This window comes from Trachurus trachurus (genome assembly GCF_905171665.1).
Source record: "Trachurus trachurus genome assembly, chromosome: 18".
NCBI lineage: Eukaryota > Metazoa > Chordata > Actinopteri > Carangiformes > Carangidae > Trachurus > Trachurus trachurus.
The window spans coordinates 423,380-447,458 of record NC_139909.1 but is presented as its reverse complement, the minus strand read 5'-3'; the positions used below and the strand labels follow the sequence as shown (position 1 = coordinate 447,458).

General features: G+C 46.7%; 2 protein-coding genes across 4 annotated transcripts in view; one reads left to right on the top strand and one right to left on the bottom strand.

Moving 5' to 3' along the window:
* Positions 1-24,079, bottom strand: part of mepceb (methylphosphate capping enzyme b) — an 88,780-nt gene that overhangs the window by 29,986 nt on the left and 34,715 nt on the right. The window lies entirely within an intron of this gene.
* Positions 1-24,079, top strand: part of dlg4b (discs, large homolog 4b) — a 50,647-nt gene that overhangs the window by 12,248 nt on the left and 14,320 nt on the right. For all 3 annotated transcript variants that reach the window (XM_083993396.1, XM_083993394.1, XM_083993395.1), the window contains 7 exons: positions 6,437-6,562; positions 14,407-14,457; positions 15,543-15,667; positions 17,558-17,727; positions 19,812-19,948; positions 21,087-21,237; positions 22,747-23,015. In XM_083993396.1, the coding sequence (XP_083849522.1) occupies positions 6,437-6,562; positions 14,407-14,457; positions 15,543-15,667; positions 17,558-17,727; positions 19,812-19,948; positions 21,087-21,237; positions 22,747-23,015 (1,029 nt within the window). The remainder of the gene's footprint in view (positions 1-6,436; positions 6,563-14,406; positions 14,458-15,542; positions 15,668-17,557; positions 17,728-19,811; positions 19,949-21,086; positions 21,238-22,746; positions 23,016-24,079) is intronic.

Genomic DNA, 24,079 nt, shown 5'->3' with positions numbered 1-24,079 from the left:
TGCCTCTGCATTGTCACCACCAAGGTAAGAGCAGACCGCCCGCATGCATCCGCTAGCACATACACACACACACACACACACACAGACTCACACATTAACACACAAAAACACACACACGTGTCCTCATTAACTGTGTGTGTGTGTGTGTCCTCACAAACCATCAAAGCCAGTGTTGTCATGTATGTGTGTTCGCTGCTTCCCTCATGTTTTCATTCACTACCTCGTCTCTGAGTGTGTGTGTGTTTGTGTGTGTGTGTGTGTGTGTCTGTGTGGTCCCATTAGCATGTAGCTCAGCAGCTGCAGCTTGTTGCTAGCGGTTAGCGGAGCCGTGGAGTTGAGCACATGTGGAGACAGTGAGTCACATGTCAGGAGCCACATGTAGTTTTCATACATGTCAGTCACATGACTGGAACAGGAAGTGATGTGACCAATCAGAGTCCAGAGCAACAGGTGGTCGCACCTGTACAGGTGAACTGCACTGTCACTGTGATCCAACCTGTTCACTAAGCTGCAGGGACGACTCAGAGCCCACAACGCTCTGCCGGCCTACAGTCGATGCTCCGCCGGCCTACGGCCCACAACGCTCCGCCGGCCTACAGTCGATGCTCCGCCGGCCCACAACACTCCGCCGGCCTACGGCCCACAACGCTCCGCCGGCCTACAGTCGATGCTCCGCCGGCCCACAACGCTCCGCCGGCCCACAACACTCCGCCGGCCTACGGCCCACAACGCTCCGCCGGCCCACAACGCTCCGCCGGCCTACGGCCCACAACGCTCTGCCGGCCTACAGTCGATGCTCCGCCGGCCTACAGTCGATGCTCCGCCGGCGTACGGCCCACAACGCTCCGCCGGCATACGGCCCACAACGCTCCGCCGGCCTACGGCCCACAACGCTCCGCCGGCCTACGGCCCACAACGCTCTGCCGGCATACGGCCCACAACGCTCCGCCGGCCCACAACGCTCCGCCGGCCTACGGCCCACAACGCTCCGCCGGCATACGGCCCACAACGCTCCGCCGACCTACAGTCGATGCTCTGCCGGCCTACGGCCCACAACGCTCCGCCGGCATACGGCCCACAACGCTCCGCCGGCCCACAACGCTCCGCCGGCCCACAACGCTCCGCCGGCATATGGCCCACAACGCTCCGCCGGCCTACGGCCCACAACGCTCTGCCGGCCCACAACGCTCCGCCGGCATACGGCCCACAACGCTCCGCCGGCCCACAACGCTCCGCCGGCATATGGCCCACAACGCTCTGCCGGCCTACAGTCGATGCTCCGCCGGCCTACGGCCCACAACGCTCCGCCGGCATACGGCCCACAACGCTCTGCCGGCCCACAACGCTCCGCCGGCCTACGGCCCACAACGCTCCGCCGACCTACAGTCGATGCTCTGCCGGCCTACGGCCCACAACGCTCCGCCGGCATACGGCCCACAACGCTCCGCCGGCCCACAACGCTCCGCCGGCCCACAACGCTCCGCCGGCATATGGCCCACAACGCTCCGCCGGCCTACGGCCCACAACGCTCTGCCGGCCCACAACGCTCCGCCGGCATACGGCCCACAACGCTCCGCCGGCCCACAACGCTCCGCCGGCATATGGCCCACAACGCTCTGCCGGCCTACAGTCGATGCTCCGCCGGCCTACGGCCCACAACGCTCCGCCGGCATACGGCCCACAACGCTCCGCCGGCCCACAACGCTCTGCCGGCCCACAACGCTCCGCCGGCCCACAACGCTCTGCCGGCCTACGGCCCACAACGCTCCGCCGGCATACGGCCCACAACGCTCCGCCGGCCTACTGCCCACAACGCTCTGCCGGCATACGGCCCACATCGCTCCGCCGGCCTACAGTCGATGCTCTGCCGGCCTACGGCCCACAACGCTCCGCCGGCATACGGCCCACAACGCTCCGCCGGCCCACAACGCTCCGCCGGCCCACAACGCTCCGCCGGCATATGGCCCACAACGCTCCGCCGGCCTACGGCCCACAACGCTCTGCCGGCCCACAACGCTCCGCCGGCATACGGCCCACAACGCTCCGCCGGCCCACAACGCTCCGCCGGCATATGGCCCACAACGCTCTGCCGGCCTACAGTCGATGCTCCGCCGGCCTACGGCCCACAACGCTCCGCCGGCATACGGCCCACAACGCTCTGCCGGCCCACAACGCTCCGCCGGCCTACGGCCCACAACGCTCCGCCGACCTACAGTCGATGCTCTGCCGGCCTACGGCCCACAACGCTCCGCCGGCATACGGCCCACAACGCTCCGCCGGCCCACAACGCTCCGCCGGCCCACAACGCTCCGCCGGCATACGGCCCACAACGCTCTGCCGGCCCACAACGCTCCGCCGGCATACGGCCCACAACGCTCTGCCGGCCTACAGTCGATGCTCCGCTGGCCTACGGCCCACAACGCTCTGCCGGCCTACGGCCCACAACGCTCCGCCGGCTCTGTATCCGGTCTGTGTCCGGTACATGTCGGGACTGTGTCCGGTCTGCATCTGGTTCATATCTGGTCTGTTCAGCCTGTGTTTGGTTCATGTCCGGTCTGTGTCTGGTTCACGTCCAGTTCACATCCGGTTCATATCTGGTCTGGGTTTGGCTCATATACAGTCTGTGTCTGGTTCATGTCCACTTCTTCTCCAGTTCATATCCGCTTCTTGTCTGGTCTGTACCTGGTTCTTGTCATGTCCAGTTCATGTTCGGTCTGTGTCCGGATCATGTCTAGTCTGCGTCTGCTTCATGTCTGGTTTATGTTCAGTCTGTGTCCAGTCTGTGTCTGGTTCACGTCCAGTTCACATCCGGTTCATGTCTGGTCTGTTTTTGATCTGTGTCCAGTCTATGTCCAACCTGTGTCTAGTGTGGTCAGGTCAAGTCAAGTCAAGTCAAGAGATCTTTATTGTCCCCGGATGGCAATTTGTAGTGCTGCCAGCAGCATAAAACAACAATAAAAACAAAAGCACAACAGTGACACAACACTGACGATGACATACGCTAATAATAAAAGTAGCAATAAAATACATACACAGGACAACAATTAGCAATAGTTAATAAAATAAATAAAACAACCAATAAGGTGCAACAATGCCATCCTGGAACAGGAGTTAAAGTGCAACAATGCCATCCTGGATGAAACAGGAGCTAAAGTGCAACAATTTCACCTGGATGAAACAGGAGTTAAAGTGCAACAATGTCACCTGGATTAAACAGGAGTTAAAGTGCAACAATGCCATCCTGGATTAAACAGGTGTTAAAGTGCAACAATGCCATCCTGGATGAAAATGGAGTTAAAGTGCAACAAGGCCATCCTGGATTAAACAGGTGTTAAAGTGCAACCATGCCATCCTGGATGAAAATGGAGTTAAAGTGCAACAAGGCCATCCTGGATTAAACAGGAGTTAAAGTGCAACAATGCCATCCTGGATGAAACAGGAGTTAAAGTACAACAATGCCATCCTGGATGAAACAGGAGTTAAAGTGCAACAATGCCATCCTGGAACAGGAGTTAAAGTGCAACAATGCCACCTGGATGAAACAGGAGTTAAAGTGCAACAATGCCACCTGGATGAAACAGGAGTTAAAGTACAACAATGCCATCCTGGATGAAACAGGAGTTAAAGTGCAACAATGCCATCCTGGAACAGGAGTTAAAGTGCAACAATGCCATCCTGGATGAAACAGGAGTTAAAGTGCAACAATGCCATCCTGGATGAAACAGGAGTTTAAGTGCAACAATGCCACCTGGATGAAACAGGAGTTAAAGTGCAACAATGCCATCCTGGATGGAACAGGAGTTAAAGTGCAACAATGCCATCCTGGAACAGGAGTTAAAGTGCAACAATGCCATCCTGGAACAGGAGTTAAAGTGCAACAATACCATCCTGGATGAAACAGGAGTTAAAGTGCAACAATGCCACCTGGATGAAACAGGAGTTAAAGTGCAACAATGCCATCCTGGATGAAACAGGAGTTAAAGTGCAACAATGCCACCCTGTAACAGGAGTTAAAGTGCAACAATGCCACCTAGATGAAACAGGAGTTAAAGTGCAACAATGCCACCTAGATGAAACAGGAGTTAAAGTGCAACAATGCCATCCTGGATGAAACAGGAGTTAAAGTGCAACAATGCCATCCTGGATGAAACAGGAGTTAAAGTGCAACAATGCCATCCTGGATGAAACAGGAGTTAAAGTGCAACAATGCCATCCTGGATGAAACAGGAGTTAAAGTGACCACAGTGCTGTCAATTGTTAAGAAGGCCAATGGCCACTGGAACCCAGGATTTTTTTTAAATCTGTTGGTCCTGCATCTTGGCACATGAAATCTGTGTCTGGATGGGAGCAGCTTAAATTCAGGTGCCAAGGGATGGCTAGGGTCAGTCAGGACGAGTTTGGCTTTGGTGTTTCCTGATTCAGTCATGTTTTCGTGCACTCGTCTGCCTCGTCTGTCTCTTAGACAGGAAGTTGAGGTCACATGACTCTTTAGGTGTTTCTTTAGGCAGGTGTGAGTGACAGATGTGACCAACAGTAAACATGTAACAGTAAAGACGGTCTGATCTAAATGTGAGACTCAGCTTTTTGTTTTCTTGTTATTTACTGCGTGTTTAACAGATTAACTGGTTGTTTACTGGGTCCTTTTATGTCTGTTTACGGGCTCACGGTTCTTCTGATGCTGGTGTAATGTTCATCTTTCTATTTTCTGCTCTCACAGAGTTGAAGAGTGTTAGATCAGAAATAGCTCCTTCTATCTTTAGCTACATCAGTACTGCTAATGGACACACACACACACACACGCACGCACGCACGCACGCACACACACACACACACACACACACACACACACACACACACACACACACACACACACACACACACTCCTGAATGGACACTAGTCTGTTACAACCAGTGGTATTACAGTCAGACCCAGTTCAGACTGGTTAGTTTGAACATGTCACTGGTTTAACTGAGTCTTGTTATGGTAATCGGTGTCACTCCAGTTCAGCATATGTCAGTCAGTTCGTCACTTTAGACTTTGTCTGATGTCCGACCAGTTAAAACCAGTTAAAACCACTTTGGCTGCTTTGTTTTTTTCATTTTTTAAGATATACATGAAAACACAAACACAGAACTCCAAACCCCTCCCCAACCCACCCACCAACAAAAAGAGAGAGACAAATAAATGAATAAATAAATAAAATTATAAGATTTATAATAAGATTTTTTTTTTAAACGGTCGAGAGGCAAGGAGAGGCAACAGTTAGCACTGACAGCAAAAAGCTTGTAAATCTACAACCCGTCCATCATAGAGGCTGACAATGTGTCCATTTAGGCCAAATAAGGTTGCCACATCCCGTTAAAAGTAGTATAGTCTTTTCTGAGTGTATATGTAATTTTTTCAAGTGGAACACAGGACAGCTATTCATTTCTGAAACCCATCTTCCTATAGAAAGTTGGGAGTCAGACTTCCATGCACTTCCTGGCAACAGACAAAGGCCAGTGAGAGAAACTTCTTTTGAGCTTTTCTTAATCCTGCATCAATATTTGTAGTATCTCCTAATAAACAGGTCTGAGGATCTAATGGAAGATGCACTGCTAGAAGTTTCATGCCAGAATATGTTAAGTTTTGTGCATTTAACCAAGTGCAGTGCAGGAATGAGCCCTCTTCTATACTACATCTAGAACACAAGCTGGATATCTCAGGTTCATATTTATGCAATTTCAGTGGCGTAAGATATAATTGATGGAGAAAGTTATAATATGTCAGCCTGTATCTGGAGTTAATAGTGGCAGTTAGACTTTTTCTACACAATTCAGACCAGAGCTCTTTATCCATTGTTACACCCAAGTCGGACTCCCATTTCTCCGTTGATTTATTGATTTATGTAAAAAAGAGAGAGTATACTTTTGAGATAAGACGAGGTGCATTTCCCTCATGAAGCAGTCTTTCCAGATCACTGAGCATGGGTAAAGTCATTTCAGATCCCAAAACAGATTTAAGAAATGATCTTAACTGTAAATAACAAAAAAAGGTTTCTGCTGGACAGATCATACTTCCTCCTTAGGTCCTCAAAACCACTTTGGCTGCTTGAGCTACATTTAGACTAGTGACATTTAACAGTGATGTGTGTGTGACGTCTGTGAGTCCATCTGGTTCAAGGTCAGGGGTCAGAGGTCAAGTCTAAGCCCTTTCTCTTGTCTGTTTAAATGTGTTTCTCATTTTATCAATTGAGGTTGGCTCCTCCTCTGTCCGGTGATGTCAGTTACCGGGCAACGGAGGCTCCTGGGGTCCTTCCTGTTACTATAGCAACCCCATCACCATCTCCGCTTCAGATTCTCTACTTTTTAAATGTTTTTTCTTTCTCTCCTTTCATCTGTTTCCCTCCATCTTTACGTCCTTCATTAACGCTAACAGCTGATTCTCTCTTTGCAGAAGTATCGTTACCAAGACGATGAGACTCCACCTGTTGACCCCAGCCCCGGTCACATGACCCACGGACGCAGCACCGAGCTGAGCCACGCACACCTGGACGGATACACACACCCCCCTGCACTCACAGTACGCACGCACACACACACACTACACACACACACAGTCAGTGCAACAATGCCATCCTAGAAGAAACAGGAGTTAATGTGCAACAATGCCATCCTGGATGAAACAGGAGTTAAAGTGCAACAATGCCATCCTGGATGAAACAGGAGTTAAAGTGCAACAATGCCATCCTGGAACAGGAGTTAAGTGCAACAATGCCATCCTGGAACAGGAGTTAAGTGCAACAATGCCATCCTGTAACAGGAGTTAAAGTGCAACAATGCCATCCTGGAACAGGAGTTAAAGTGCAGCAATGCCATCCTGTAACAGGAGTTAAAGTGCAACAATGCCATCCTGGAACAGGAGTTAAAGTGCAACAATGCCATCCTGGAACAGGAGTTAAAGTGCAGCAATGCCACCTGGATTAAACAGGAGTTAAAGTCAGTCAGTTATAGGGTTTGGAAAAGATGTTTGAGGAGCTCCCAGACATTTCTTGAAGAGGTTCTTGAGGTTTGTGTGAGTGTGTGTGAAAGAGAAATTAGCCGCTTTGAGGAGGTTCTCAGGAGGTTCTCAGGAGGTTCTCAGGTCTTTGAAGAGGTTCTCGGGAGGTTCTCAGATTTTTGAGGAGGTTCTCAGGTTTTTTGAGGAGGTTCTCAGGTCTTTGAAGAGGTTCTCAGGTCTTTGAGGAGGTTCTCAGATCTTTGAAGAGGTTCTCAGGAGGTTCTCAGGTCTTTGAAGAGGTTCTCAGATCTTTGAAGAGGTTCTCAGGTCTTTGAGGAGGTTCTCAGATCTTTGAAGAGGTTCTCAGGTCTTTGAGGAGGTTCTCAGGTCTTTGAGGAGGTTCTCAGATCTTTGAAGAGGTTCTCAGGTCTTTGAGGAGGTTCTCGGGAGGTTCTCAGGTCTTTGAAGAGGTTCTCAGGTCTTTGAGGAGGTTCTCAGGTCTTTGAAGAGGTTCTCAGATCTTTGAAGAGGTTCTCAGGTCTTTGAGGAGGTTCTCGGGAGGTTCTCAGGTCTTTGAAGAGGTTCTCGGGAGGTTCTCAGGTCTTTGAGGAGGTTCTCGGTAGGTCAGGTCAGTGTGGAACCGGGACAGCGAGCGGTGATGTCACAGGTGACGTCACAGGTGATGTCACAGGTGATGTCACAGGTGATGTCACAGGTGAAGTCACAGGTGATGTCACAGGTGATGTCACAGGTGACGTCACAGGTGATGTCACAGGTGAAGTCACAGGTGATGTCACAGGTGAAGTCACAGGTGAAGTCACAGGTGATGTCACAGGTGATGTCAGGTGAGGTGTCCTGGTGCTGAGGTCAGCTGATCCACTGTTATTAACATTCACACAGAGAGAGAGAAGACCTACAGCCAGAGGCCCACTGCTAATTACACACACAATCACACACACACTCACTCACACACACTCACACACACACACACACACACACACACACACACACACACACACACACACACACACACGCACACACACAGCGTGGGCTGTCTGTGCCCACTCTGAGTGTGATGCATCTCTACATGTCTTTCTCTTTTTTCTTTTTTTTTCTTTCTCCTTTTTTTTTTTTTTTTTTTTGCCCGGCCGTCGCCATGGCAACGCCTAGAATTCTAGGGAGGGAGGGAGCACAGGAGTGGGAGGGGGTGTTGCCATGGCAACAATATTAGCAGAACGTTTGCGCGCGCGCGTGTGTGTGTGTGTTTGCTGAAATCATTCTTGCTGTCAGAATTCTATTAGTCTCTCTCTCTCTCTCTCTCCTCTCCCTCTCTCTATCTCCTTCCCCCTCTCTTTTCTCTCTCCTCTCTCTCTCCCTCCCCCCCTCTCTCTCTTTTCTCTCTCTCTCCTCTCTCTTTCCTCTCTCTCTCTCTCTCCCTTTCACTCTCTGAAGGAATCCCCTCCCCTTTGTGATGTCACTTGGCCGCTGGCCGAGAGAGGGAGAGAAAGAAAGAAAGAGAGGGGAGAGGGGGGAGAGAGAGAGAGAGAGAGAGAGAGAGAGAGAGAGAGGTAGAGAGAGGGTGATGTGCAGTGGGGCGTTCGGAGGGTCGAGCGGCACAGTGAGAGAGCGAGCGAGCGGAGGAGGAAGGAGGGATGACAGAGAGGTAGAGAGAGGTAGAGGTAGAGAGTGGGTGATGAACATTCATTCAGAGGATCTGCTGCTCGTCCTCGTCTCTCTGGGTGAACGGGGGAGGGTCAGGGTGAGGAGCGACCTGTCAGTCATGTCCGCGAGGTGAACGAGCTGCTGCTGCTCAACGACCTCTTCCTCCTCCTCCTCCTCCTCCTCCTCTTCCTCCTCCTCCTCCATCACCGCCGCGCTCTCTCTGCTCCTCCTGCTCCTCCTTAATTATTCATCCGCCGTGTTTATGTAAGAGCCGCGGCCGCGCTCTCATCGAGCCGGAGAGACGGAGAGACGGAGGGACACGGGCACCGGCGGCGGAGGGACACGGCGGCGGCGGGCGGAGGGACGGTGGACACGGACAGGGACAGTGAGGGAGGGATGTTTGTGTCTGTGTGGTATGCCAAGAAGATGGGAAGACGATTCATCAACAACGTGCGAAAAGCAAAGAGACACCGGCAGAGGATGATGGTAGGAACCCCGGTCGTCCAATCAGAGAGAGAGAGAGAGGGGGGCGCAAGATCACCGCGTGAATTTATTAGCATCAGATTATGTGGGATTGTGTTAATATCAAATTATCTGGGATTGTTAATATCAAATTATATGGGATTGTTAGCATCAATTTATCTGGGATTGTTAATATCAAATTATCTGGGATTGCTAGCATCAAATTATATGGGATTGTCCACCAGGACATCCACCGGGACGCAAGATCACCGCGTGAATTTATTAGCATCAGATTATCTAACGTTGTTAATATCAAATTATCTAAAATTGTTAATATCAAATTATCTGGGATTGTTAGCATCAAATTATCTGGGATTGTAAGCATTGATATTAACATATTGTTAATATCAAATTATCTGGGATTGTTAGCATCAAATTTTCTGGGATTGTCCACCAGGACGCAAGATCACCACGTGAATTTATTAGCATCAAATTATCTAAGATTGTTAATATCAAATTATCTGAGATTGTTAGCATCAGATTATCTAAGATTGTTAACATCATATTATCTGGGATTGTTAGCATCAAATTATCTGGGATTGTTAGCATCAAATTATCTGAGATTGTTAGCATCAAATTATCTGAGATTGTTAGCATTGATATTAACAGATTGTTAATATCAAATTATCTGGGATTGTTAATATCAAATTGTCTCGGATTGTTGGCATCAAATTATCTGGGATTGTTAGCATCAAATTATCTGAGATTGTTAGCATCAAATTATCTGAGATTTTAATATCAAATTATCGGGGATTGTTAGCATCATATTATCGGGGATTGTTAGTTAATATCAAATTATCTGGGATTGTTAGCATCAAATTATCTAAGATTGTTAGCATCAAATTATCTGGGATTGTTAATATACAATTATCTAAGATTGTTAGCATCAAATTATCTGGGATTGTTAGCATCAAATTATCTGAGATTGTTAGCATCAAATTATCTGGGATTTTTAGCATCAAATTATCTGGGATTGTTAATATCAAATTATCTGAGATTGTTAGCATCAAGCTACCTGAGACTGTTAGCATCAAATTATCTGAGACTGTTAGCATCAAATTATCTGAGATTGTTAGCATCAAATTATCTGGGATTGTTAATATCAAATTATCTGAGATTGTTAGCATCAAGCTACCTGAGACTGTTAGCATCATATTATCTGAGACTGTTAGCATCAAATTATCTGACATTGTTAGCATCAAATTATCTGAGATTGTTAGCATCAAATTATCTCGGATTGTTAGCATCAAATTATCTGTTAATATCAAATTATCTGAGATTGTTAGCATCAAATTATCTGGGATTGTTAATATCAAATTATCTGAGATTGTTAGCATCAAGCTACCTGAGACTGTTAGCATCAAATTATCTGAGACTGTTAGCATCAAATTATCCGAGATTGTTAATATAAAATTATCTGAGATTGTTAGCATCAAATTATCTGAGATTGTATGGGATTGTTAGCATCAATTTATCTGGGATTGTTAATATCAAATTATCTGGGATTGTTAGCATCAAATTATCTGGGATTGTTAGCATCAAATTATCTGGGGTTGTGTCCTAACTCCCTCCCTCCTTCACTCCTTCCTACTCTCTACATAGTGAATTCTATAGTGGACTATATAATGAACTTTCGGACACTACTCCGCCGCACAGTTAATTATGTATTAGCTATGTAGCGTAATTAAAACGTTGCAGATCAATGTTGACTGCATTTATAACTGCAATCCGTGACTGCAATGCATAATGGGATATCTTATGTCCACTACATTTTGCGGTGAATTGTGGGATACAATGAGCGAACTATATAGTAGAGGTCGTCTCGGGTTGAAAATTGACGTGTCCGAACCCGGTAGAACTGTTACATTTGGTTCGGAGATCCGATGGGAACCCGATAATCAAAAACAAGATATGATACCGACCCCTTTTTGCCCAAGACATTACAGACCCAAGTCCGTGCATGCCCGAGAGTAAAGCTATGAGAGTTTATCCAACACCGATACGGGTCCCCTAATTCACACAGATCAGATAAACCCGATAGCCCAAAATAGCCAAGCTAGCACTAGGCTTTAACGGAGTAGCATTACTTCTGACGTCACCACCACTAAGCGGCTTGTCAGCGGGTTTGTTGTCGCATTGAGAAAGAAGAAATGTTTATATCAATTTGTTCAAACTGCAGGAACATTTTAATGAGAGTAGATGGCGACATTAAGCTGCTGCCGAGCTGAGCTCTCTACAAAGAGGGGGGCGACCGCCATTCCGACAGTCCGCTAATCCGAAAATTTCCGAAGGTCCATCATTCTGAATTTCCGAGGGGCCGCTAATTCCGAAGGTGTCAATTGTGGTGTTTTATTTTGAAGGATCAGGGACCGGATTCTCTTGTGTGTCTTTGTTTGACTTCCTGCCCGGCTTGACGTGATCGCTCGCGGAAAATACACCGGATGAAACGATCGCTGCAGGGCGTGAGAAGGCGGCACGACTGGTGTGTGTGAACGACACAATCGGTTAACATGAGCCGGTGTGTCCCCGGCCGGCTAATAATGTACAGTGGGCTAATACACAAGACAAAAAAATATCAATGTGCACCCCTTCCTGGAGATCCATTAGACTATCGCAGCACTCAATGAAATGTCCTTACGACAGCATATTTAACCAAACTTTTCGAAATGTCACACCTTTTTTCAGATTCGGAATGGTGGCCCTTTTTCAGACATAATTAAGGGCCGGCATTCCGAAACATGAAAGTAAACGTTCGGAATGGCACACTGGAACACTACAAAGAGTAGCTAGTGCAATGCACACAGACCGATAGCCGAGGAAATTGGTTAGGTTCGGACCCCGACCCAAGTGATGTCATTAAAACAAAGACCCAGACCCGTATGTGATATTTTTTTTCGTAGGATGAGTCAATTTTCGACTCTGATTGGCTAGAAGGGCTCTCGCCTGATTGGTTGTTTGTTTTGGTTGTGAAACGGCTGTGAAACGCAGGCTGTCGGCAAAGTGTGATAAGTGCCTAGATCTATCTGGACTCTCTCTACCTATCTGGCCTGTCTAGCCTCTACCTGGTCTTTTTACTAAACTTAACCAACTCCTTTCTTCATTGCCTAAACCCAACCAACGGCACAATTACACTTCTCTCAAACTCAAAATGTAAACTTGGAATATACATTTAAAAACTAAATTTTTCGGAATGTGAAACCAGCGGAGATCGAACTCGGATTCACCACACCGCAGGCGAAAACGCAAACCGCTACGCCATGGCGTCTGATTACATTTAATACTTCAGTTGTGTGTATTTTAGTTTACTACAGTACTGTTGTGAGATGACGTCAATCGGAGGAGAATTCATCCAGCCAATCAGAGGCGGGGAAGGCGGGACTTTCCCGGACCTATCCTACGGAAAAAAATATTGCGTCCCGTATGGGTCTCGGGTCGAATCAGGTTTTCTCGGGTCCTCATAGACCCGTGAACGTTAGCTTTGACGTTAGCTCGGCCTCTGTGATTGGACACGGTGTTTCACGTAGCGCCACTTAGCATTAGTCCTGGTCTGGGTCCTGGTCTGGGTCTGTGCAGACATAGGGCCCCATTGTGAACCCGGAAATGTTGAGTACCCCAAATTTTTATGTTAGAAATAGATAGTATGGGTCCCCAGTATTCAGAAACTGCCGGATGCTAACTTATATATATTGGGCAATTAGCATAATTGACATAATTAGCATAAATTAGCATAATTTCCTATATGGGCAATATTTCAACAAAATTGACTTGGCTGATCTGGGCAATATTGGAGTGGTTTTAGGGGTTATTGATGATGCTGAATCCATTTCTGACATTTTCAAAATTCTAAATGGCTGTCTAAACCGGAAGTGACCAGATTTTAACCGCCAGTGGGCCGTTTTTGATGGATAATCAAAATCTGGTCACCGGTTTAGACAGCCATTTTGGATTTTGAAATGGATTCAGCATCATCAATAACCCCTAAAACTACTCCAATATTGCCCAGATCAGCCAAGTCAATTTTGTTGAAATATTGCCCATATAGGAAATGATGCTAATTTATGCTAATTATGTCTGTTATGCTAATTGCCCAATATATATAAGTTAGCATCCGGCAGTTTCTGAATACTGGGGACCCATACTATCTATTTCTAACATAAAACTTTGGGGTACTCAACATTTCCGGGTACTCATTGTTGGCAAGTAGACTATATGTATGCACTTTATCTCTTTTTTTTTCTATGTTTATTTGTTAGCCATTGAAATCTGTCTTGCTGTAATTTGTTATAGGGGTGGAACCGGCTTCGTTCCCTCCTTGCACCATTGAAATTTGTGTGCTAAATAAATAAACTCTAAACTCTAAACTCTAAACTCTGATAAACGTGAAGCGGTTTTCATCCCAGCGCTGCTTGTGATCTGATGTTCTCACTCTGTGTGGTGGAGAGACACTGACTCAGAGTGGCAGAGAGGGAGAGAGAGAGGGAGCTGTCGGGGGAAATGAGGAGTAGCTTTAATTAATTCAGTGTGAACTGTAACGCACACACACACACACACACACACACACACACACACACTATAACACACACACACACACACACTCTGCTGTCAGTCTACCTCTCGCTCTCTGTTATATAACTCTATTGAAGCTCGCTCGCTCCTCCAGATTCTCCAGAGACAAACACAACGAACCGAACTGTGTGTGTGTGTGTGTGTGTGTGTGTGTGTGTGTGTGTGTGTGTGTGTGTGTGTGTGTGTGTGTGTGTGTGTGTGTGTGGACAGCTGCTGTCTACATGACGGAGATGCAGTGACATCATCATGACATCATGTGTAGCTACGTTGAACATCTGCGACACGAGAGCTTCACAGTAAAAGCACTTCCTGTCGGGACACTTTCACAGTAAAAGCGGTAACCTGTGATTTTTGTGTGACATCATCGAGCGTAGTGTGTGTGTGTGTGTGTGTGTGTGTGTGTGTGTGTGTGTGTGTGTGTGTGTGTCTGCTGCGACAGGAAGTGATGTAATAACCAGCTTCAGATCTCGCTGACTGTGTGCATGAGAGAGAGGAGAGAAGGAGAGAGAGAGAGGCGGTCGCTATAGCTACAGTTACAGTTGCCAAGGTAACTAACTGACCCCCCAAGGGCCCAACAGCTGTTACCATGGAGTTGCCGTGGCGACAGGCTGCAGCCAGCAGAGAGGGGATGTGGTTTAACCGTTGTTGTGTGTGTGTGTGTGTGTGTGTGTTCACAGATGAACGGATCAGAAGGAGAGCTGGAGTACGAGGAGATCACACTGGAGAGGGTGAGGACACGCACACACACACACACACACACACACACACACGCTCTGTGAAGCCGCCTCCAGCCCATAATAAGCCCCGCCCACTGACATCACAGGTTATTTTTAGCTCCCGCTCGTTATTTCTGGAAACGTCTTGACAGACCAGAGTTTGATCAGTGGAGCTTCACATCTGTAAACAGCTGTTAGGAACGGTTCTGTTAGGTAGGCCTACAGTTCTGTTAAGCCTGCCACACACATAAAGATAATCGGGCTGATTTTGCCCCGATTTTCCCCCTTCCGACCCCGGACAGACACCGCCCGATTATCTTAAACTCTTAAAGCAGAAGTAAGCGATCCGGTCGTTCCAGGCAGGCTTTTGAAATCGTAAATTACAGCTTCAAGTCACGACTTACGACTTTGTAGCGTTCCAGGCAACACACTCGTGTTTCTCCGACCTGTTTTACCGGTGAAAGTCACTATAACGGCCACTCGTAACTTCTGACCGGTGAACTCGTACCAGATCGAACTGGTACCACTTCACAGGTCGGAAAAACACGAGTTACGAGTTGCCCTGAACGCACCATAACGTCTCGTCAGCAGATGGAGTTAGCAGCCCCCGCCCTCGTCATGGATCTATTGGTCCTCGTCCCTACGTCACCACATTCACGCGCATCCCTTGGCTGCACACACAGAGAGGACTGCCCCTTTATGCCGTTCTCTCTCCTCATTAGATAAAACTTGTAGGATACAAGGAAAGTTTTCTCCTCGGCTCAGAGCAGAGCAGAGTGACTGAGAGATGGGATCGTTGTAAAGGCTGAAGTGTCCCGCTTTCATAAAAAAAAAAATTACGTCGCTCTCATTGTCCATTCCGGAAATAGACCCGAAAGAGTAGCTACAACGATACGGATCTCTTTCTGAGTTTTCTGACCGGAGGGTCAAGATTCTGATCTTAATGTGTGTCGTGAGCTGTGTTTGGAATATCGCAGCACACCACACACAATACGATCAAAACTGTTCAATCACAGATTTTGTGTATGTGTGTGTGTGTGTGTGTGTGTGTGTGTGTGTGTGTGTGTGTGTGTGTGTGTGTGTGTGTGTGTGTCCAGGGGAACTCTGGTCTGGGTTTCAGCATCGCAGGAGGAACCGACAACCCTCACATCGGAGACGACCCATCTATCTTCATCACCAAGATCATCCCGGGGGGCGCGGCCTCGCAGGACGGACGCCTCAGGTACACACACACACACTCACACACACACACACACACACACACACACACACACACACACACACACACACACACACTCCCTCAGGTACAAACCACAGACTGTATAAAGAATGGACGTAGCACCGTGACGTCACCCACTGGTTTGGGGGAGTCTGTTTTGTGAACTGCGCCATGTTGGATTCTACTTGCCATATTTGGAGAGGTGTTAGCCGGCCGAGAATCCGCCCACTGGCCTCGAAGCAGCGGTCTCCGGACCTGTCACTCAACGTTTCCGCGCCCTAATTGGCCAGAGTTTTAACCTAAAGATATGACCTTCGGGGTAAACATAAACTGGCACAGCAGCTCACAAGAACAACCCTTAAATCTATGTGTGTCTCAGTTTGTGGAGTAATTATGTGGAATAGTTTGGCTGAAAACATTAGAAATAGTAAAAGCCTGAGTGAGTTTAAAAGAAAGTTTAAACAGCAGATGTTTGATGTGTACAGTAGGGAAGACGGGGGTGGTTAAATTAAATTAAATGGATTAAATAAATACATAAATAATGTAGGACAAATGTAGGACTGTTGAGGGAGCTCGCAATGCTTTTTGTTTGTTTGCTTGCTTGTTTTGTTTTTTGTTGTTTGTGTTTTGTTTTTGTTTTTGTTTTTTTGTTTGTTTTTTCACTTATTTGTTGTTATGTAGCCTATGTCTTGATGGTGTCTTTATGTGGGGGATGGAAATTTAAAAGCTATGCTTCGTCCATCCCCTTTTCAGACCAGGTGTTGTTGTTTTCTAACTGTGCTGTTGCTGTATTGGTATGTTGGTGTGTAGTTTGTTCTGTTTGGTTGCTGTGGTCTGGTGTGAAATAAACACTACAAAAAAAAAATAATAATAATAACTAGCCTGACGCACCAGACTACATCATGAACATGTCTAGTGTGTCAACGAGCGGTAGACCTCGGCTCAATCCAGGGGGATGAAGGCTGTCTTTCAAACTGCCTCTGCACCAATAGGGTAGCGCTACGACCAATCAGAGCAAAGAGCAGGATGACGTTAGCCTGACAAGCCAATTAAAATGTATGTCGTCATGGCGTTAAGCCGCCCAACGACTCTCTAAACAGATAGAGCGCTGTGATTGGTCAACACAAACGGTGTTGGAGACTCAAACAGTTCCTATGGCTCGTTTCTAGACCCACCTACGGAGCAAAGAGATCTGCTGCTGCTGCTAGGGGGCAGAGAGATTTATAGGCTACCTAATAACAGTAAAACGGTAGAGTTTTAAAAAAATTCACCCCCCTCAGAGTGTGTGCGGGGGTAGAAACTATCGGTTGAGGCCAAAAAAACAAAATGTACCAGGCTGTATATATGTTTTTTTAAGCTGTAAAGTCGGTGATTTTAACATGGGGCTCAGTTGGAGTTGCTCCCTTCTGACACCAGCCCCCAGAGGGGATTGCAGTTTGTTGAACGCAGAAGTGACTTCACTTCTCAGACCGACAACTGCCCCCTTGGTTCACACTCACACACACACACAGTGGAACACACACACAAAAATGCAAAATGTGAAACCGGAGTTGTTTTGGGTTGATGATGAGGTAAAGTTGGAATGGTTCTTCAGAAAAGAAGTCTTTACTATAGCTACTTTCATGAAAAGTGCCTGGTCAAAAAGAAGAGGTGAATTATTTATGTGAACTCCATGTGGTTTCTGTTTTTGTTTTTGTTTGGTTTTGTCTGTGCTCTGATTATTTTGTTTGGTGTCTGGATGTGATGATAATGTGTCTTGTAAGCCCTTATAGGCTGCAGCCTTAATTGGTGCACGACACGTTAATAAATATAAATTCATTCATTCATTCATTCACTCACACACACAGAGTGAGTACACACACAAACTCTCTCTCTCTCTCTCTCCGTGTCCAGGGTGAACGACAGCATCGTATTCGTTAACGACGTGGACGTGCGTGAGGTCACACACTCCATCGCCGTGGAGGCGCTGAAGGAGGCGGGGCCTGTCGTCAGGCTGTACGTGCTGAGGCGACGCCCACCGAGCGAACGCATCACACAGATCAAACTGATGAAGGGACCCAAAGGTGTGTGTGTGTTACTGTGTGTGTGTGTGTGTGTGTGTGTTACTGTGTGTGTGTGTGTGTGTGTGTGTGTGTGTGTGTGTGTGTGTGTGTGTGTGTGTGTGTGTGTGTGGTCTCATGTTCCTGTTAGAACAGTTCTCTCATGGTTCCTCTGACTCAGAGGAACCATGAGAGAACTGTCCTGTTCTTCAGGTTCTCCGGGTTCTTCTGGTTGCTTAGATGAATCTAACCCTAACCCTAACCCTCTGAGAGAACAACCTTCACCTGTGTGGAGAACCCTGTTACTGTGCGTTCACACCAGAAGCTTCCAAAGCCTCAGAAACGCTCGAGGCTGCACTTCAGACAAGACAGCTCCCAAAACGGCAAATATTTTCAGCCGCTTTGGTCGCTCGTCAGGTGACTGACGTTCCATCGCACTGGTCATTGGGGAGCTGAAATACAAAAAAAGGGGGAAAAAAGGAGCCGACGGACATCTCTATTCTGACAGGTTGCCACCGTTTGTCGCCGAACTGCATCATAGCTAATTACCCTAAAGTTAACCAGGGCTCAACTTCTCGTCTGGTGACGCTTTGGAAGCTTTGGAAGCAGGGCCGGTCCTAGGATGTTGGTGGCCCCCTAAACCAGGTTTTTGTTTGTGGCCCTGCACTCTAAGCACAAACACCAAATCACTGGTTAAAACTGAATACAGACGTGTTTATCCCTCTGAGGTTTGAGGACATTTTCTCCACTTTTACATATTTTCTTAAATGTATCTTTTTAAGATACTTGCAGATGTAACAATACTCAAGTGTTTTATGTCTAAATATTAGAACCTCCGCTGTAAGCACACTGAGGCCAGTTTGTCCTACAACACTGTAGAAAGAAATAATTTAGGACAAATGCTGGAAATGGAGGTCTGCTTTTTAAAAAATGTCAAATCCCTTGTGAAAACACTCCTTCAGTCATGAGAATGAACTGTTTTGGTGCTTGAAATAGGATATGAATACAGTAATAGATACGTGTAGAAAACAAGTCTAAAATGACATTTTGTCAGATTGCTTTTTGAGCACAAATGTTGTCATTCTGCCGTTCTATTTTCACCAAATGTCTCAAATGTGAGATAAAAGAAGCTGAATATTGACTTCACATTACATATAAAGCTCATAGCTGCACGTGCAGACCTCAGGATGTTTAAATGACTTGATGAACCCCGGTACCTTTCTGATCATGTGGCCCCCCACCTAACGGCTGTGGCCCTAAACAACCACATAGAGGGTTTATGCCAGGGGCCGGCCCTGTTTGGAAGCGCGGTGACGCCTGTTGACGCTTTGGACGCTCAGTGTCGCCGGCTCTCATTGAAAATGAATTGACCTCCGGCTTTTTGACGCTTTGGAAGCTTTTGGTGTGAACGTACAGTTAGAACCATTCTCATCTGCAGGGCTGGTGTGGTGCTTAGAATAACCCAATAGAGAGGTTCTCCACTGAGAACTGGAACTGGTTTTGCCGTGGGTTCCAGTTTCACCCAGAGAACCAGTGGACCCACAGGGCCGTGGCTCCTCAGGCAGCCTGTGTAGAACCTGTGTAGAACCTGTGTAGTAGTAAACCTTTATTCAACCAGGCAGGAATTGCTAAGAATACATTCTTATTAAGGCAATGGCCTGGTAAAGAGGTGAAGACCTCCTAAAGGGCAAGGGAGAGGGGGAGTATAACATTAAAATATAGACAATAAAAGCACATATGACAACAGTGACACAAAAGAAAAGAAGAATAGAGACAATAGGCCAACATAACGCAATGACATACCACAAAATGACAGTTAATTTGACGTACAGTGACATACAACAAGTTATGTAAGAACAGTGATACTAGACAACCATAGATGAGACAGTAACAAAACAACAGCAGTAACAGACGGTGTTAGTGAGGTTAGTGAGGTGACAGGATCAGACAGAGCTTTGGCTGGGACAGCTGCAGGGATACTTTATACTTTATGGATTTAGTTATGACATGTTTGAAGGAGCTGACAGAGGTGAGAGTTTGTAGAACCTGTGTAGGACCTGTGTAGATGTAGCTGTATCTGACAGCGACCCTGTGTTTCTCCGGTCCAGGTCTGGGCTTCAGCATCGCGGGCGGCGTGGGGAACCAACACGTTCCCGGAGACAACAGCATCTACGTGACCAAGATCATCGAGGGCGGAGCGGCGCACCGCGACGGACGGCTGCAGATCGGGGACAAGATACTGGCTGTAGGTGAACCCAGACCAGTTCTGTAGGAGAACTCACTCAGACCGGTTCTGTAGGTGAACCCAGACCGGTTCTGGGTGACCTGGCCAAGACGGCAGCACACAAACAGCTCAGTTGCACATCACACAAGACTCAAATAAATTAGCCTGGTAAACCAGCCGCTCCTGGAAGTGCATTTCATTTCATTCCGAGGGAGAGTCTGGCCTCATCCCCATTCTAAGCGTTTGGCCTGAAACCCTCAGAACGCCGAGCCAATCAGCGTCGCCCGCTGTGATTGACACAGCACGTTGGCCAATCAGGGACCAACTGGTGCAAAGCCCCGTCACTACACCAACTTGCTGATTGGCTGAATGGGGTTGTCTGTCAACGCTACTACCAAAGATATTAAACCGTCTTTGCTACTACTCCCGCCCAGCTCCCGCCCCCAAACGCTTAGAGGGGGGATGAGGCCAGACTCTCTGAGACATGAAATGAAATGCATTTCCGCGAGAGGCTGGTTTACGAGGCTACAAATAAAATACAATCACACATTTCAGGAAAACATGATTAAACAACGCAATCACACGACACGATTGAGCTCAATTCTCTGTCTATTATAATTGACCTGAATTCCCCCAGAGTTACAAGATGTGTCAGTTTCTAGTCCTTCTGCACATCGTTCCAGGTCGACGGGGCTGAACATTTAAAAGCCTTTTTGCCCAGTTCCGTTCTCACTTTAGGGACCTGCATCTGTATAATGTCTAAACGTTCTGACTCTGCATCTGTATAATGTCCTGAAAACGCAGCACAGGCCATATCGGCTGAGGTTTCTACACGTGTACACACAAATATGTAGGCAGAAGTCCAAGAATAGATTTATAAATAAAAGTCAGCCAGTGAGAGAGTCTACGGACATACAAAGATGGACGATGTATGACGGCATATGAGGAACAGTGATGTACACGATAGCTGCAACCAGTAATAAAACACAAAGCACAGTGATATACAGGATCCAGTTTCTTTAAAAACTGATCAGGTGCGTTCTGCACGTGCACAATACTAAAAAGATAAATAAATCTGATTGACAAGAGCTGTGACACTGTTTACGCAGAGAAGGTGGTGAACTTTTCTCTCTGTCTCACCTGAGCTCTGCCCCTACAGGTGAACCACCAGTCTCTGGAGGACATTCTGCATGAAGACGCCGTGTCGGCGCTGAAGAACACGGGGGAGGTGGTCTACCTGAGGGTGGCCACGCCCACCTCGCAGTACATCCACCCCGCGGATCGATACAGCCCCCCCGACCTGACCAGCTGTACGTACCCGAGGAACCACAACCTCTCTGCTTATTGATTATTGATCTGATGAGAGTGCACTGCAAAAACTCAAACTCTTACCAAGAATATTTGTCTTATTTCTAGTCAAAACAAATCTCATTCTACTTAAAATAAGACTCATCACATTAAAAAGCAGCTTGTTTTTAGACACTTTTTACTTCTTTCAAGCAGATTTTCAAATCTGATAGTGGATCAAGTTTTTCTTTCTTATTACAAGCACAAAAATCTTGCTTTCACTGGCAGATTTTTCTACTTATTTCAAGTGAAAATGTGTTTGAAAGAAGTGAAAATTAGTTTGAAACAAGTGAAAATGATCTAAAAACAAGTTAATTTTTAGGTGATGAGTCTTATTTAAAGTGGAAAGAGTTCAGTTTTGACTAGAAATTAGACATTTTGACAAGAAATAAGACAAATATTCTTGGAAAGATTTTGAGTTTTTGCAGTGTGTTAATGCTGTTTGTCTGTCAGAGGTTCTACAGTTAGAACCTGGGGCTGGATTCACCAATATGTTCCTAAGAAAGATCTTAAGAAATGTCTTAAAATCTAAAATTAAGAAGTTCATAAGAAAGTTCTTAAGTGCAATTCCTCAATATTTTCTTAAGATTAAGAACAGTAATTTCTTACGAATTTCTTATTTTTCCTACTTAAGAACTTCTTAAAATACGTCACTGCATTGCACGCGCCATTTTAAGACAGGTCAAGCCAAGGTTGTCTTAAAGGGATAGTTCAACATTTTGGCAAATTGGCCCATCACCATATTCCCTATAGTCATAGCAGTAGGTTCGTTACCTTTAATTGTCGGTGCAAGCTATTTTTAGAACGGCGGAGCAGAGCCGTGAGCTGCTCAGAGCTACGCTACGGAGGCTCATTATGGGATTTCTTGGTTTCCCTCATCAAACTCATCAAATACACAATCCAACAACTCCACAACGCTCTGGTGGACAAGTTGTGAGCTGCACATTCACCACGCTATGAGATAATAACACAACGTTACCACACAGAGTTGTTTTAGAGGGAAATACAGAGACTGTTGATGAAAAACTGTCCCTGAAGGCAACGTGCATCAGTGGTTTTGCATGAATTTCCCTCTAAAACAACTCTGTGTGGTAACGTTGTGTTATTATCTCATAGCTTGGTGAATGTGCAGCTCACAACTTGTCCACCAGAGATGATTGATTGATTGGTTGATTGGTTGGTTGGTTGGTTGGTTGATTGATTGATTGATTGATTGATTGATTGATTGATTGATTGATTGATTGATTGATTGATTGATTGATTGATTGATTGATTGATTGATTGATTGATTGATTGATTGATTGTTTGGTTGATTGATTGGCCGTTCTAAAAACAGCTTGCACCGACAATTAAAGGCAACGAACCTACTGCTATGACTATAGGGATTATGGCAATGGGCCAATTTGACTAAATGTTAAACTATCCCTTTAAGAAGGTTTTGTGAATCTGGTCTCACCTGTTTCCCCCCTCAGCCTACATGGAGCCGGACTACATGTGTGATTACCCACAAGCCCTCCCTCCTCCGTCGCCACGGCGATACTCCCCGATCCCCCGCGGCATGATGGGAGAGGACGACTACTCCCGGGAGCCGCGGAGAGTCTGCGTCCAGAGAGGCTCCACCGGTCTGGGCTTCAACATCGTGGGAGGAGAGGACGGAGAGGGGATCTTCATCTCCTTCATCCTGGCCGGAGGACCAGCTGATCTGAGCGGAGAGCTGAGGAAGGGGGACCAGATCCTCAGTGTGAGTAAGACCAGGTCCCTAGACCAGTAGACCAGGTCCCTAGACCAGTAGACCAGATCTCTAGACCAGTAGACCGGCTGACCTGAGTGGAGAGCTGAGGAAGGGGGACCAGATCCTCAGTGTGAGTAAAACCAGGTCCCTAGACCAGATCCCTAGACCAGATCCTCAGTGTGTGAGTAAGACCTAGAGATGTGAATCTTTGGGTGGCTCACGATTCGATTTTTAGGGTCACGATTCGATTCAAAATCGATTTTCGATTCAACCGATTCTTGATTTTCTTTTTGCGATTTTTTGTTTGCTTTATTAACACCAGACCATGTGAAAAAGTTGAATGATGATGATATCTACAGACTATTATATCAGAAGCCACATTTCCCCCCAAAAAATGCACATCACATGTTTCAGATTTATTCAGCAGCAATATATTTGAACCATCTTAAAGTAAACTGCTACGTGAAGCTGATTTTAAAGGCTACTCTCTTTTCAAAAGCCTGGACTGAAGGGATGTGAATATTTGGGTGTCTATTCGATTCAAAATCAGTTCTCATACACATGCACATAGACATGTAGCCTATCACCTGTAACAAAGGCGCTGCTAAAAAAAAAAAAAAAAAAGACGGCACTCCGCTCTCACGCCAGCTCACCTGCAGCCTGTCTGCAGCGCCACAGAGTAGCTGTCAGAGGAGCTGCTGCTGCTGGTCCTCTCTCTTCAGCCTGCTGTTTGGCTGCACTTTGTATGAGTTTAAAAAAGTGAAGATCTAACGTCACCTGAGCACTGATCAGCTGATCCAGAGCGCAGTGTATGTGGCTGCTCGTGTGTGTTTAACGGCAACAATAAATAAATGCAGTAGTGACCGGTGTAGCTACCAAATAAATGCAAGTAGCGACCGGTGTAGCTACCAAATAAATGCAAGTAGTGACCGGTGTAGCTACCAAATAAATGCAGTAGTGACCGGTGTAGCTACCAAATAAATGCAGTAGTGACCGGTGTAGCTACCAAATAAATGAAGTAGTGACCGGTGTAGCTACCAAATAAATGCAGTAGTGACCGGTGTAGCTACCAA